General features: G+C 40.1%; 1 protein-coding gene across 1 annotated transcript in view; it reads right to left on the bottom strand.

Annotated features, from left to right (window-relative positions):
* Positions 1 to 16,679, bottom strand: part of GLP2R (glucagon like peptide 2 receptor) — a 46,048-nt gene extending 29,369 nt beyond the window's left edge. The window contains exons 1-4 of the mRNA XM_041123750.1: positions 16,565 to 16,679; positions 9,470 to 9,563; positions 2,611 to 2,715; positions 429 to 550 (exon numbers count right to left, since the gene is read on the bottom strand). Coding sequence (XP_040979684.1) covers positions 429 to 550; positions 2,611 to 2,715; positions 9,470 to 9,563; positions 16,565 to 16,663 — 420 coding nt within the window. The 5' untranslated portion in view covers positions 16,664 to 16,679. The remainder of the gene's footprint in view (positions 1 to 428; positions 551 to 2,610; positions 2,716 to 9,469; positions 9,564 to 16,564) is intronic.
* Positions 16,680 to 17,045: the final 366 nt, after the last annotated feature.

Below are 17,045 nucleotides of genomic sequence, written 5' to 3'. Positions count from 1 at the left end.
AGTCTGTGACTAGCTAAATATGAAAGGACCAGTTAATGGCTCATTAAATGCTAAAAGGCTCAGGAAGCGGCAGGAAATTAAATTGTCCGGTCTTAGCAGACTACAGCGATTTGGGGCAGATGATGGGATGCTTTGGATTTAAATTATTTGCTTGTCAAGTTACAGTCTTTTTCAGTTTTATTAGGAGAAATTCAGCACGTGTGAACACTGGACTCTGAACAGAAAATAATTTGTGACATCTAAAGCAGGAATCCCCCTCCTTAATCATTCCTCCTCTGCTTCTTCTAAATAAAATAACAGGTTTCCATTTGGTAATCTAAATGAAATCTGAACATCTTTTGCAGGTATTCAGTGGAAATGTTTTATCAGTTACTCAAGAAGGGATTACGAAGATTAAAGTATTAAACCATAACATAAAACATACTTACATTTTTTTTGAAATGATTTTTCTCAAAACATTCTGAACTATCACGCCAAATGTCTGTGGAGTTTTCCTTTGTTTGCCAAGTCCCTTCATCCAAGCAGACTCTGTATACATTTCCTACACTTCCTGAAAGTAAACAGAGGTTTAGTCTGAAAGGTCAGAATAAAGATTTCATTTATCATACACATTTTAAATATTTCTCCCTTACACCACAGCAATAGACACTACACCACCCCCACTCACAAAAGGAATAAAAAACCGTTTTCTTTTGTCTTTGACAATGTATTTTTCATATTTACATAGGACAAGGTAGGAATGTAATCTAGCAGAAATAAATTCCCAGAACGTACCTGGTATTTACAAAAAATACATAGTTACTACATCCAGAAGAAAAGCTCATAAGTTCCATCAAGTATGGGTAGCATATTGCCCAGGCTGTGCATTCAAAATTGTAGGAGGAAGAGTATGGTTTGACTAGGGAATGATCTTTCTCTGAAACACCTGTGGCTGGTGTTATATTTATGTGTTTTGGGGCCCAATCAGCAGGTGGTGTGAACCAGTGAGGCTTTCTTGGCTTTCACTGAATTGTCCTAGGACCCTGGTTGATGTTTGTTTGATGTTGTCCTCAACAGCTGCTTTCCATTTATTTCTAATCAGACCTGAGCTTTTGCATTCATTTTTGAATTAGAAAGTGTTTAAGGGTTGCAGCAACAACCAGAATATCCCATTTCGCTCTGGATAACTGGAACTGAGAGAACTACTTTGGGAGCATAGTTTGCTGTGATGAAGCAGGATCTCTGTGTGGAGACTAGACTCTGAAAAAAATCTGAAGGCATCTATGAAATGTGATCAGAAGTCTCATTTCTAGACTACCGTAATTTTTCAGTGCTCGGGCTTGGCAATGATGACAAACCACAATAAATTTACCTTAAGCTTCCAAGCATTTCTGGTCCAAGTCCATCAGTGTCCCAGAACAGACACAGCTATGCCTTAGAAATGGGACCAGCAATGGAAATGGGGGCCACAAGCAACCCTAACCCCAGTCCCACAAAATCTCTAGGACAAACAGACAGCTGAGCTGTCTCTAATGCCTCTTCTCCTAAAGTGCTGTGGCATGGATGAGAATGCCAGATGATGCTGTAACAGAACAGCCCCACTGTGTTCCCCACTGTGAGCACAAATAAAAGCTTCATAACCTGGTGCAAAGTCTTACATCTTGCTTTTGTAGAAATTTAGACAGAATAAGAGAAAAAAAGAGTCTCCATTACATAGAGGGAAGGAAGATGCTTTTATGTTTATTATGAAGAGCTGAATTTGTTCTAAATGGCTGGCAGAAGGAGTTGTTTGGGAGACTAGATAGAAGCTGGATCTCTTTCTGTTTAGCAGCACAAAAAAGGACAAATTATGACATTACAGAACAAACAATGTGTTGGGTGGGCTGGAGAAAGCTAGGGTAAGAAGCCTGTAGTAGTCTCCCATAAACTAAAGGACTTGGACTCAATTGGTCCTTCCAAGTGTTATTAGAAATGCAGCTAAGAAAGCCACATGTAGCTAAGAATGGTTGTGTAGCAGGATTCAGAAATGCTAGGCTGTGGTGGTAGGAATGTCCTTTCAATTCTTTAGGAGAAACAGAATGTTGTTTGCTTTTAGCCAGTTTTGCTCCTGCAGATGTTACTCTTTTTCCTTTCCTGAGAGCCTTCCTGCTTCACTCACTCCAGGAAAAGGCTGCTTGGAAATCCTGTTTTTTCACCACACCACTTGCTGGTGGTGCAGTATGTCCTACTGGAGGGCTGACTGTTTGGACTGCTCCTTTGTTTGGCTATTCCAGTTTTCTGAGACAGTCCTTCAAACCTGGGGTCACTGGGGACCCCAGAGGTTGAACCTCAGAACCTGAACCCCAAATCTGTTACTGCCAATAAAGGCCTTGCAGTACGGTTACAAGATCTTGGAAATGCTGCTTTATAGCAGACAATATGGAGCTGTAACAAGCACGGATGGAGAAAAAGAGTAAATAATTAAATATTGACAACAATTTTGTGCCTCAATTCAGAAAAGAGGTGAAAAGAACTGAGACAAGAAAGCCCTCAGACACTTCAAAAGACACTGGGAGAAGAGAGACTAGCACCATCTGTCCTTTAGCTGGATTCCCAGCATAAACTCAAAGAGAAGTTACCATTTCTCATTACCATTTTCCAACCATGGCAAATATGAAGGACAAGGAACGGAGACATTTCCTGGGGGTGAGTAAGGCCAGCAAACAAACTGATCAAATGTCCCATTACAATGTGTTCCTGGGGAGAGAAGCAAATAGAAGTTTTACAAAAAGTTGTTCAGACAATGGACAATCATGAAAACCATTGTATGCTGTTCCAGGTAACCTGCAAGCTATTCCAGAGTATTTACAAGATATAGCAGATAAACTTTGTGCATTCACTGTGCAATGCTTAGTGCACAGTGCAGAAATGGCTGCTACCCTTCTTCCCTGGATCTACACAACAGCAGCAGTTTTTACATGCTTCGTAATGAAATAAGTGTATTGCTCAAAATCATCCTGAGGCCTCTGTTGTCCAAATGTAACAGACAGATTCCAGCCACACTCTCACTCATTGTTTTTGGTACACGCTGCAGACTTTTTGCTGGTAAATGGAGGATATTCCACCTTTCATGACCCCTGTGACATAGGTTCTCAGCTCAGACCACTGCCAGCTTCTCAGATAGTAAGTCCTCTTAGTCTTTGGGTAATAGAGGTTAGGGAGCTGGTAATATCTCAGATTAAGTTTTAAGCTTCACAGGTATCACATCACTCACAGGACTTAAGGTTAAGATAAAACATTTGATAATGCAGAACTGAAATTGCACAATCAGGTTACAGTAAGATAACATAAAATGCATTAACAGCCATTAGTGCACTAGTGTCTTGGTCAGTTTCTGTCTTTCTTCTAGGATAAGCTGAACATCTCTTGTCTTAACTGGAAAGGTTTTTCCAGTCCAAAGCTAGAAGATCATCTCCTGCTGTTTTCCATAATACTTAGGAATACTTTGAGAAGCTTGTATTGAAAGAAGAATACAGGGAGCAACAAAGATAGCTGTGTGCTATCTTACCAGCATCTTTTTGGGGTGCTTCTGCTAAAATACAGAGCACAGTATGTGCATTCTTAGTAATTCCCTTGTTCCTTTGAGGCTGAACATCTGTGGCCCCATGTGCCTTATGACCTGTCTAGCTGTTAACATTTATAGCTGCATTTTTATTGTTCCTTTACCTGATACCTGACCAAGGTTTGTTCATGTGTGGCTTTGGTAGGCTGCCAGGAGAAAAATAATTTCTTCTCCATTTCATGACCATTGGAATTCTGAGTTCCTGTAGTTCTCCTGATCACTTGCTACAAACTAGTGCCCTCTAGCATCTTGCCATGTGTCACTGCTTTTGGCCTCCTGGGTCATCTGGCTTAGTTCTAATTGCTTACAAAAGCCACCATTCTCTGCCTTCCCACCATAATACATTCTTCTTTTGCATCATGCTAAGGGTTTCTGCACACCAGGTTTTCACCACAGGTCATTGATCCCTAGCTTCTCACTACTGTTTCTCTTTCTTGTCAGCTTTAGTTGTAAGCTATCCTGCAGGTGTACTGGCTGGGCTGATCTGTACTTTGCTTCCCTTGCTTTCCAGAAAAATTTTGTCCCCTCTGCAATCCTCATCATTTTGTCTTCTTGCCTCTCTGAATGTAGTCACATAGCCTGTAATTTTTGGCAGCTTCTTTGTCTGACCTTTCTGTCTTTTCTCTTTCCTTATTTGCTACAGCCAAAGTAAGCAGAAAAAGAGAAAAGAGAAGAGAAAAAAAGAAAAGGAAAGAAAAGAAAAGGAAAGAAAAGGAAAGAAAAGAAAAGAAAAGAAAAGAAAAGAAAAGAAAAGAAAAGAAAAGAAAAGAAAAGAAAAGAAAAGAAAAGAAAAGAAAAGAAAAAAGAAAAAAGCATTTCCAAAATGTCAAAGGACAACAAAAAGCAAAACTCTGGGTGAGAGTTCATATTCTTCTTGGTACTTGTGTCCTACTACTAGAAAGCACATGCCTAGGGATGATCAGGCACCCTAGACCTAAGAGTAACTCAGCTTTGTTATCATACTGGCCATAAATGCTGTTCTGATGACCCCTGTGTCACAAATACACCTTTCTTTCTGAGGAAGTCTGCTTAACATTTCTACTGTATGTCTTCATTAGTACTTTTCTGACTTCTGGTCATGCAACTTTGAAACCTTGAAGTCAGATAAAGATTTACACAACACAGAAGGAAAACATATAGATTGTTGGCATCTAGCAACAAGTAGTATTTTATCATGACATAAAAATCTTGCATGATGAAGTGGACAATGAAGAACTAGATAACTGAATGCTTCAGCTGAGTGACACCCTGACCCTTCCTGCATGTGCTCTTGGTACAGTGACTCTCCTACATGGTAACATCCTGCATGGTAACCAGAACAGTTAGTTGCTTGCTTCCAAGGGAACAAATCCAAAACCTGCCTACCTGGGGGTTTTGGAGACCTGAGACAGCCCAGATACAACACACTTCTGGCAGACATTTCATTATGTGCTCAAATTGACACTGTGTTGTACTAGAAGCATAACAGTTTTGACAGAGTTGTCTGCCTGGGTTTCCTGCCTCAAACTGCTTAGGACTCAGAAATGATGTGCCATCCATGCAAGTCCCTAAACTATGGAGATTCCCAGATTCTAAGTTCTCAGCATGGAAATGGATACTGGAAGAACTGGCTTTAAATATTGTTGATGTTTTTCCCCTTTGCATAGTAATGGCTAGAAAACTCCAGGACATTATTCATATAATCTTTATTACCCTCTTGTAAGTTGGTGGAAGCTGAATCCAGAACTTCCATGTCCCCAGAGACTGGAAAGCACAAGTTCCACACCCCAGATTACTTCTGTTTTCATCCAGTGCTTGTCCATAAAAAATACGTAAACATCACAAAGAACTGGGACTGGAACTCCTATTTTCCCCTTACTGCTGTCACTGCTGGATACATAGTGGGTCAACCTGAACAAGGGTTATCCTATCTCCTTCAGCACCACTAGTGGCCCAGTGGTTAGCATGCTTTCCCGAAATACCACAGAATCATAGAACAGCCCAGGTTGGAAGGGACCTCGAAAGATCATCTGGTCCAACCTTTCATGGGAAAGGGAGCCTAGCTGAGATTATCTAGCACCCTGTTCAGTTGCATCTTGAAAACCTCCAATGATGGGGACTCCACCACATCCCTGGGGAGGTGTCCTAGTTTCAGCTGGGATGGAGTTAATTGTCTTCCTAGTAGCTGGTACAGCGCTATGTTTTTGAGTTAGGTATGAGAAGAATGTTAACACTGATGTTTTCAGTTGTTGCTAAGTAATGTTTAGTCTAAAGTCAAGGATTTTTCAGCTTCTGATGCCCAGCCAGCATGAAAGCTGGAGGGGCACAAGAAGTTGGCACAAGACACAGCCAGGGCACCTGACCCAAACTGGCCAACGGGGTATTCCATACCATGTGACATCACATCGAATATATAAACTGGGGGGAGTGAGGGTGGGGGGAATCGCTGCTCAAGGACTAAGTGGGCATCGATCGGCATGTGGTGAGAAATTGCACTGTGCATCATCTGTATATTCCAATCCTTTTATTATTACTGTTGTCATTTTATTAGTGTTATCATTATCATTATTAGTTTCTTCTTTTCTGTTCTATTAAACCGTTCTTATCTCAACCCACAAGTTTTCCTTCTTTTCCCGATTTTCTCCCCCATCCCACTGCGGGGCAGGGAGTGAGTGAGCAGCTACATGGTGCTTAGTTGCTGGCTGGGGTTAAACCATGACAGGAGGTTGTTACAGTGAATGATTGTTCTCACTGTAAAAAATGTCTTTCTTATATCAAGGAAAAACCTCTCCTGGTTGCTCCCTGTCCTCTCCATGTGGCTTTTTGTGAAGAGAACGCCTCCATCCTCTTTGTAGCTGCCTTTTACTTTGATGAGGTCCCCCCTGCACCTTCTGTTCTCCAGGGAGAAAAGACCTAACTCCGTCAGTCTTTCCTCACAGGGCAGGTTCTCCAGCCCTTCGATCATCTCCACGGCCCTCCTTTGGACCCTCTTCAGCCTGTCTGCGTCTTTCTTGAGTTGCGGGGACCAGAACTGGACACAATACTCCACATGCAGCCTGACAAGCGCTGAGTGGAGTTGGATGATCACTTCTCTATCTGCTAGTAATGCCCCTGAGGATGTAGCCCAGGATCTGATTTGCTTTTACTGAGGCAGCAGTGCACTGCTGACTTATGTTCAGCTTGTTGTCCACGAGGACCCCCAAATCCCTTTCATCCAGGCTGCTCCCCAGCCACACAGATCCTAGCCTGTACTGAGCTCTTTTGTTCTGTCTTTGTTATACTTCATATGGTTCTTGCTAGCCCACTCTTCCAGCCTGCCCAGGTGTCTCTGTAAGATGGCTTTGCCTTCTGATGCGTCTACCTCACCACACACTTTGGTGTCATCAGCAAACTTGGTGAGGGTTCTTTCAACGCCATTGTGCCCAAATCATTTATGAAGATGTTGAACAGCGTGGGGCTCGGTATTGATCCCTGGGGGACCCCACTTGCGACAGGCTGCCAGCCTGAGTCAAAACCATTTTTCACCACTGTTTGAGTGTGCCCTGTTAGCCAGTTTGCTACCCATTTTGCAACCCTCCATCCATCTGTACCTTGCCAGCTTGTCCAGGAGAAGGCTGTGGGAAGCAGTTTCAAATGTTTTGCCAAAGTCCAGGTAAACAACATCCACTGCTCTCCCCATGTTGACAGCAGATGTTACCTTGTTGTAGAAGGTGATCAGGTTAGTCAGGCATGATTTGCTTCATTTGCTTTTGGTAAATCCTTGCTGGCTTTTCCCAATCACCTGCTTCATTTGGTTAGGAACAGTTTCTAGGAGGACTTGTTCCATCACTTTCCCAGGGATTGAAGTAATACTAATGGGCCTGTAGTTTCCTGGCTCCTCCTTTGTTAGTGACTAGTTTCCCTGCCCTGTTTAGTAATGAGCCTATGTCTTCTCTGTGCGTCTGCTCATGTACATTTTTGTTCTTGACATCTTCGGACAATTTCAGTTCTAGATGAGCCTTAGGTCCTGACTGCATCTCAGCATGCCCTAGCAAAGTTCTGGTAGTCCTTGATGGGTATTTGGCTGCCTTTGCATAGCTGGTGTGCTTCTTTTTTGCTTTTAAGCACACCTAAAATCTCAGGAACAATGAGTGGGCATTACCTGCTCCACGTATACTATGAAAGCTGAACGAAGTTCTTCATAGAGTTAGGGGTCAGAAATGAGAATGGGGTCTTGCTTTGTTTCCCCAGCTGTTTGAACTGGAATTCCTAAGGCAATTAGCTCATGCTGTTGCAGCTACCAGAGGCTGCAGCTGCCTCTGAAGCATGTCAGTGATGAAGGCTGGACAGCATGAGGATTCATTCCTTTAGCATGCTGCCATGTCCAAGCAGGACTGCTCATTTTCAGCAACTTCTAATTCAGCTGAAAGAAGAAAAGGTCTGTTATTGAGTGTGATGACAAAAAATAGTTTCCTTGACTCACAGGGTATATCCTCCCTTTTGCTTTTCAAAGGCCTGTGAAAGTTAGAGATTTCTTTTTAAACTTTTAGGAAAAGTTTAAGGAACTTCAAAAGATAAAATATTACGTAACATAGGCTTGAAGACCTCTCTTTTTTTTCTTTTTTTCTGCTGTTTTAAATTCCCACACCAATGCTTTGCATTGATTTCCAACTTCTAAATGCATTTTGAATAATGAAAAATACACATATTGATCTTAATCAGACCATATGTTCTGGCTGACAAAGTTGCACACTACAATGTCATAAATGCAGCTTTCTACCACTGGCAAAGTGGGTCAGAGCTCATAATATCATCCTGGAGTCTCCCTGTGCAGCTGATGGGGTGAGGTAGCCACCAAGCAGGATGACCATGAGTGTATCACTCGCACACAGGAGCAGAGACCTGCCTATAGCCAGTGAGTACAAAACATAGAGCACAGTTTAACTCTGTGCTTGTTGACTATCTACCCTTGGTGACTGCAGTGACCTCTCTCCCAGCTACTTCTTGAACTTCTCCAACTACTCAAACCAAGCCTGTGTCATCCTTTCCTGAAGACAAACATCCAGCTGAGCAGAGTTTGTACTTTTAAGAGTGAAATAATTACAGATTATAAGATCTCTTTTTGCCAAACAGCATAAAACTTAGAGCCGTCAACTAGAGGTAGGAGGTATGGACTCAGTTCCTCCCTCTGCCACTTTTCAGGAGAAGACACTGTCCTCTGAAGCTATGCTGCTTTTCAGGCAGGAATCCAAAAGCCTTGGAGGCAGCAGAATAAATAAGGGACCTTAAGCCGATTGTTGTAAGTGCCAGGTGAACATGGGGCAATCTTGTCTCCATGTCTTATCTTATTAATCTGATGACTGCATTACAAAATGCAAAAGCAGTCCTGTGAGAAGAGACTAGCTCTCCAGCTGCCTTGACTGTGCAGAAACCAGACTCTGTCTTGCCTCATGTGTTTTGGGTTCTTGTCTGCCATGTCTCCGTTTCTAAAGTATAGAAATGGGAGACATCTTCTTTTCCCTGGATGGTCTGTTCTCATGTGGTTGGCATAATTTCCAGGAATATGGGTTTGAATTCCTTCACCCTGAAAGGGAAGTGAAAACTGGTCTCCTTCATCGAAAGGACATGGTTCTTACCAATAATGGGTAGCAGCTACCTCCTGACCAGGCACTCAGTGCCGCACCACAGTGGTAGCTCAGCACCAGCTCTTCAATGGTTAATTTCTGTATATGATCTGGTTTTACATATAGGAACCTAGTATGTTTCAGGACAAAGAAAGCCATTAACTTCATAATTGCATGTTTGCATGTCTTGTTACAGCTGATTGTTCTACATTTCGAACAGACACACACTTCTGCAAAGTAAAAGAGTATTTGCATATTCATCAATGTTACTTAACACATTGCTTTATTGTGCTGTTTGTTTCCTTACCTGTATCTACAGTTGATTCTTGCAGCATTTTCAAGCATTCTTGTTTATATTTGTTCCATTCAGCAGTGGTTTTTTCCAGCAGAGATCCTTTGGCCTGTGAGTGAAAATACTGAACGTGAGGAAAATTGGTTAGAACCTTGTGGTCTTTTAGTGGCAAGTTTCTTTCTATTAAAAGAAATTTAAGAGGAGAGGAGAGGAGAGAAGAGGAGAGAGGAGAGGAGAATGGAGGAACGGTAGGTAAGCAGGGAGGTAAAGACAGGTCCCTTCCTTCTCCAGGAAACTGCTAGTGAAATTTCTTCAGTTGCTGTCTTTGCCTAAGCAAGAAATGTATTGCCACGGTGCTATATTACCACAGAAATCTATTCAACTTATGTAAAGTCCCTTTTAAAAAATCCACACAGTTATTTAATTGCTAGCTCCTGTGAGGGTGCATTTCATTCTCCATTGTAGAAAATGCGTGCTTATCTTCTCAAATTTTACACTTTCCAGGCTTTTTACAGTCAATTTATACCAAGGTCAGCTATACTTCTTGTGTAATTATGTTTCTGCTAGATTAATTTAGGAATCTGATGATAATTTTGAGGTCTGTTTATTTTTAGAGTATTTTTAAAGATAATCAAGCACACATGGTTGAGTAGCACAGTAAAAAACTGAATAAAAGGGTAATGAAAAAGCAATATTATTTAGCTACTAACACCTTTTCACGAGTGCATTCTGTACTCCTGCCCAGCACTTTAAAGACCACTTCTTTCTCCAACAGCTGCAACTGTGCTATAGATATCTTTCTTTTCCTCTTTTTTTTTTTTTTTTTTTGGAGAAAACACAATTGTAAATCTTAGTTTTACTTGCCCATCTGCACCAACTATGTTGCCCTTTTTGCCTGGACAGGGCACAGTTTTGCTGTCCTCTCGTGTCCACAGGGCAGAAGAGTCTTTGCCCTCAAGATTTCTCATACAGTGAAATGGAGCATTATTTTTATCCATGCCAAAATCTTCTCTATATAAAACATCTCACACAAATGGATTTTTATGTCCTGAGCTTTTGTAGGTACATTTATTTTCTTTTTTGTTTTGTTTTCGATATTTTCAAAGCTGGTTTTGCCTAGGCCTTCCTGCTATATTGACGACCTCAGAGGAGATAAAGAATTCCTTTAAATTGTGAAAAGCTAGATTTCTGGAGAGAATATCATCTGGAACCATTGCGTTAATGTGATCTGTTTAGAGAGAAGAGAAATAAAAGTACTTCAAGAACAATCTCCCTTTTATTAGTGTCACCTTGAAGACAGGCTCAACTTTGGATTTAGTCAGTTTAATGACAGCATATTCAGCGGAGTCCCCTCTGGTGTCTGGAAATCAACCATCCTGTGATTACAAGAGCTGCTTGCTCATTTGGCTGCTCCTACGCTGCAGGCTTCTGCCTCCTTTCTCTGGCTCTTTCTCTTTGCTTGCTCATCCTGTGCTGCGTTCTGGAAACTTCTGTCCCCAAATGCATTTAGCTGCTCCTAAAAGCAAGAACAATCCACCCTCAAACCACAGGGTCCTACCGGACCTATCACTTTTCTGGGTGAAGATAGGCTGAGAACACAAATCAAGCAAAAAATGATGTCGGTGTCTAAATGGGCACTTGCTCTGATGGACAAATTCTGGCAGGTTATATGGGAGAGGATTGCTGCTTTTATAAGATATGGGTGGCACTGTACCTTCAGAAACACACAGAAGAAACACAGAGGTTGAAGGGATTGTCAGCGGTGTTCAAAAAAGGAATGAGAGAAGAAGCTTAGGAGCCCTGCTTGGACATGCTGACCTTGAGTCACTCTGTTGGCACTGGGAAGGATATAAGCAGAAAGGGGAGAGACCTAGATGTTAGCAAGAAAGGGGGAGATCAGGGATGTAGATCAACAGTTGTTAGCACAGAGAAGATAATTAGATTTGTCTCTACTGATAAAATTACTCTTAGGATAAAATCTGCTCTGCTGTTAAAAAAAATTAAAAATCCCAGCTATAGACAGATTTTAATAATGATTTTATATATAGTGACTGATGCATTTAGGATGTGGTGGATATCTGTGGCATACACCTTATCAATATAAGGGTGGCAACTTTCCCAATGGGACTTTCATATTTTAAATTGCTCTGTGTAAATATCCATATTTCTGACACATCTTTATCACACAACACTCTGGCTCCAGAGGCCTTCAAGAGGGCCATAGCTGATAATTACTGTTTAGGAAAGGAATGGCTAAAAATAGAAGAGTTAAATGCAAAATTCGTTGGTGTTGTGTTAGACTTGGGTTGTTGAAGAAATGTCCAATTAGGAGCAAAGCAGTAGAAAAAGGATAATGCTAGATACTGCCTACAGTTCAGTATCAGCATGATGACTTGGTCATTATTTATCCAGGGAAAAGAACACCAGCCTAAGCAGTCTCTGTGTAATATGCCAGCTGGTGTCCTGAAACCAGGGCTTTGACAGGCCAGAGGCAGGCAAGTAGTCAAAGAACACTGTCACTGTAAGTCACCAAAAATGAAGAATTCACTCCTGGTTGAACACATTACCAATTGTAAAGACCAAATTTTGGAGAGCAGACTAAATATAAGTTTTCTAAAAAAATACATTCCTTATATCAAAGGATGCTTTTCAGCTCTCCAGGGAAAATGAATTTCCTTTTGTCTGGACTAGAGGCTTTCTGGAAACTGCCTTTCACACATGTGGTTGTCCTGAGCTTGTCTGAGCTTGGTGATGTGCCAAGGGCTGAGATAAATAACCAGGATAATGTATGGCTGTGAATTTCACCTGTACCTTTTTCTTTGAACCTATGTTTGTTGGAAAAATAAAGAAAATAGTATTTATTTACTTGTGAAACAAGAACAGTGGAGACTATTATCTAGCTGTTACATGAGACCACTCTTTAATGCATGTTTTTGCTGTGTAAAATTTTGCCTGCCCAATACTCTGCTGTTAGTCTCTCAGCTAATTTCCAGACACCCTACTTTAAATTCCATGGAGTAGAAAGACTATAATTATTCTTCTTCTGATGGGCTTGCAAGATAAAGAGAGAATATTTACAGCCGCCATGAGAAAGGAATGCATGTTTCCAAAATAAAAAGTATCTTGACATTTCCCTCATGTAGGCCTTAAAATGCTGGGAGCCAGGGAAGATTCTTCAGACACTCCCAGGTCAGTGAACCTCATCTGAAGAGGCAAAGACATGGAGATGACGCATCTGTAGAAAAGACTGCTTGATTTAAGGGATAGCACTTCAGTTTCTAATAAACAAATGCATTAAACAGCCAAGGAAATACAAGGAAAGCCTCACAGCAGCTACCTGGCTGCTTGTTTGGTTCCATTCCTGGAGAAGAGGTTGACATACAGTCATGAAGAAGTTCACTTAACAAGAGTAAGGAACATTTTAGGCATAAATGACAGTTTCACATCACTTCCTTACGTAATTGTCAATTTCTACAAAGTTGCAGGCGGAGTCAGATGGGCAATATCTGGTCACTATTGGTGTAAGTAGCTGTGAGATGCTTGGTTTTGTACAGCAAGACTTTCTGATAAAAAAACAAATCAAGTCTATATAAAATCAGAGCTGCACCTGACAAAAAAATTAAAAGCTGTCAGCTGACCTCAAAAATTAATTTGAAATATAGTTCAAAGAACATATAAAATAATCTAAATTTTTAATCAAAAAATGTGCAGATGATTGGAAATTAACAGGGGAGCAGACAATGACCAGTTAACAAGGGCCATTTAGATCACAGAGAAACATGAACCCCTCTGCAGAGCATGCACTGTGATAGACTTACTGCAACAGTTTACTCCTAGAAGCCACAGCTGGAGGATGTATGTCAGGACTTTTTGAGAATTTATGTTTAGTTGTAGAAATGAAATTACATGAGCCACCTGTAGACAATGTTGCAGTACAGGATACTACTGACATTTCTGGAGTTGTAGATGCAAGGGAGGGTGTTGAAAAGGAGTACAAGACAATATTAATGAGTAGTATTTTTCCCTGGTGTAACTCTGCCTGGATAGTATGACTAACTTTGATGGTCATACCTCAAAAGAGATGACAATAAATTTGCAAGTTGTAAGGAAAGTGCTGGAGTGGCCTTAAACGTTAAACTAAAAGACTAAGAAATCCCCATATATTTATCTTACCAAAGAAATGATAAACAAGATATTCAACGGCAAACCATGATGACTTGAATGGCAGCAACTTGTGAACTGATCATCAGCTACTTACACAGGGACTAGCAAAAGCAGCTAAAAAAAGCAAGCTTGCTGTTCGTATGTGACTATTCAGTCTGCAGTGGTCTCCACTCTTTCTGGGGAAAATCTGTAAGGACATATGTATAGAGAAAGACTGAAGAATGCTGGCAGTGCCTTGAAATGAGGAAAATCAGCTTTCTTTCCCTTCTTGGCTTGAAAGGGACTGATGCAGGTGCCCCACACAGAAGACTTCAGTGTTTTATGCAGTGGGACATCCTGTTAAGACTCTTCTCCATTAAGTGCACTACAGAGCTATTCACTGTCCAGTGAGAAGACAGACTGTGTGGGGCCTGGAATAAGGCTTAAGAGGGAAGGGGAAATTCAGGAAGTCGGACACCTTGATGTCATATGTCTGTTTAACTAAGTGAAAAGGATTCAACAAAAAAATCAGAGGCAGGCTTGCCTCTGTGTCTTACATCCATGTTGCTATTATTCTTCAGAGACGGGCGCAGGTTCCCTCTGAAAGAGGAGGTCTGCAGTGTGGGTCAATGTGAGGAGCACCGCAATCACTGCTGAGATCGCAGGGGCTTTTCCTGCTTTTTCCATATGTAGGAGAAGGCCCAGTCCTGTGGGCATGTTCTGAGAAGAATCAACAAATTGCTCTCTACATCTGACATGGGTCTGTGATTACAGATCCCAGTGGGGTTTTATTATGATCTAAGTTTTAGGCTACTCAGTGCTATCAAAATTTAAATACAATGCATGCTCAGTGGTAGAAATACAAGCTTTCAAGTATATTTATCATGGTCTCAAGCAGTGGCAACATGCAACTCAGCATGGCTTTTGATCTCAGTTTTATGCTTCAGTTGACATTCAGCCACTAGCATTTAAACAGGACTTCCAACTCAGAAGAAATTAAACTCCAATGTCCAAGACAGAAGCTCAGAAAATCCATGACCTTTTGCCGTACACTGGACATTTCTTCACTTCAGGCTATCTGAAGTTTTGTTGGTAGTAAATGAACTGCCTCAGCATGTGAGCCTGGTACCCTGCTCACACCGAAGTTCACCCGTACTGCAATTTAATCAACCTTCCCTGGAAGGGTCTTTCAATTAATTTTGTTTGCTCAGAGCCCACAGACTGCACCAAGATGACACCACTGGTTAAAAATATGTTGAATGCAGCAGAAAACACTGCCTGAAGCTCTCTCTTAGGAAGTGGATTATAATAATAAACATCCTAGGTCGCAAACAGACTGGTTTAAATTAATTTTTTTCATAACTGACTACAGTATAACCAGGATTTCACCCTTTTAATTTCTTATACAAAGCTAACAGTGAAAGGAAATGTTTCTGTTTATTCAGACTATGCTATTATGGACAGAAAAAAGCTTCAATTTAGGTATAAACTAGAAATAAGAGTGTAAATATTTACTTATTCTTTCAGCCATGATCTTGGTTTATTCAGATTGATATTTTTCATATCTATAGAGGTGCTTGCTAGAAAATACGGATATAGTGATTTATTATTGTTATTTCTTTAAATTTTTCTTTCTTATTAAATAAAATATAAAGAAATACAACACATATTTCTTTAAACAAGTTACAGGAATCACTTTGACAAAGTAATTCACTGTGATTTATAGTCTTGTAAAGTTTTGATCTCACAGAAGTAATTGGGAGATTTTCTGATGGCATTGATGGAACCAGTGCTTTGGTCAAGATTTCCTACAGATTTAAGGTGTCTCACAAACATGAGAGTTGTTTCAGTTCTATATTCATTTATGTGAGAGAAGCTCTAAATTTGAATTATACAAAAGTATTAGGAATATTTTCTATTAAAAAAAACAAACCCAGACTATGTGTCTCCTGGTAACTTTTTCGTAATAAAAAAGCTAGGAACACAATTACGGTCTCTACAACACACACACATGCAAACTCTCTTCCTTAGTAACCCAGCTAAATGGAGGACGAGTGGATAGATATACCTTATTACTTCAAGTTTAAAGTAAGCCTGTCAATTACACTTATTCTCATGTACACTTATTTCATAGAAATGTACCCTAAATCGATATATTAATTTTATTCAGATGAATTGAAATTTACTACATCTTAGTAAATTATTTTTAAATATATTGAAATCAAGGTTGATATTAATAAATAAATAATAATGATTAAAAACATAAGTGAAAATTTCCTTGAAGTGAATTATACTGAGATATTTTGTCATTAAATACCTAAAACTCTTCCAAATCAAAAGACAATACAGATAAAGAAGCAAGCTTTCAGATTTTTTATAGATTTAGAAAAAAAAGAAGTGAATAGTTTAGTAGCTCTCTACAAGAAATAAAAGTAGAAATCGCATACAGATTTATTAGCCTTCTGTAAGAAGCTGAGGTGCAGAATGAAACCAATAACACCAGATTTCACAAATGTGAGATTCAATGCTCACCCCTCGTACAAGTCAAAGGCTAAAAGACAGTGCTAGAAAGAAAGCAAAGCTGTTTTTAGAACAGAGGAAAACCGGTTGAAAATAAACATGATTCGCAATAGTATTGATATCTGGTAGGAAAATTGAAAAATAAATATACTTCAATACTGATCAATACTGCTATGAAAAGAGATTATATAAGTGGATGTAAACACAATTTATTCACTGTATGAATGAACATTAATAGAAGAAAACTGTAATAAAAGACCTAGAGTGAGTTCTAATACAAAACTCTACAGCTTCTCAGTCAACATGTCTCATGACTAATTTTTAATAAACATAAATTGCTATGTCAAAACTATTTTTGAAACAAACATGCTGTTTGTGAAGGTTAAAATGTTATGTGCTAGGAATCCACTTTTATGCTGTCCATTATTAACTATTGAATTAGCTTACCTGTTTCACTAGAAACAACACCATGACACAGCTAGCCGGTGTGGGAGATATTCTGGACAAGAGTCCCATGCTGGAACAGAGACCAAGAAGTGTCACCATGACCGTTCTAATAAATTTGTCCCCAATATGCTGCTATTTCACAATGCTGTAGATCAAATATATCACCGCGTCCTGTGAAAAAAGTAAAAATGTCTTCTTTTATATGTGCAACTGTCCCATGAATCTTCTTACAAATAAGTGAGGAAGTCTACTAAAGTGTCTAGGCTTGCTAGACTCCAACTACGTTTTGTTTTTTCTGATTAAAGGCAGAGAGAATTTACTCTAAACTTCACAGAAAGTCTGCTTATTGTAGCTTGACCTTTAGCCAATAAGAAGTCAGAAAACTATTAAAACATTAAGGGGCTGATCCTGTTCCCTTGAAACTCCACGGGAATTCTGCCAGTGGTTTTGCAAGAATGCAATCCAGCTTCATAAATATATA

The sequence above is a fragment of the Aquila chrysaetos genome, chromosome 5 (assembly GCF_900496995.4).
Source record: "Aquila chrysaetos chrysaetos chromosome 5, bAquChr1.4, whole genome shotgun sequence".
Taxonomy (NCBI): Eukaryota; Metazoa; Chordata; class Aves; order Accipitriformes; family Accipitridae; genus Aquila; species Aquila chrysaetos.
Note: the sequence above shows the minus strand (reverse complement) of the source record. Positions and strands in the feature narration are given on the sequence as shown.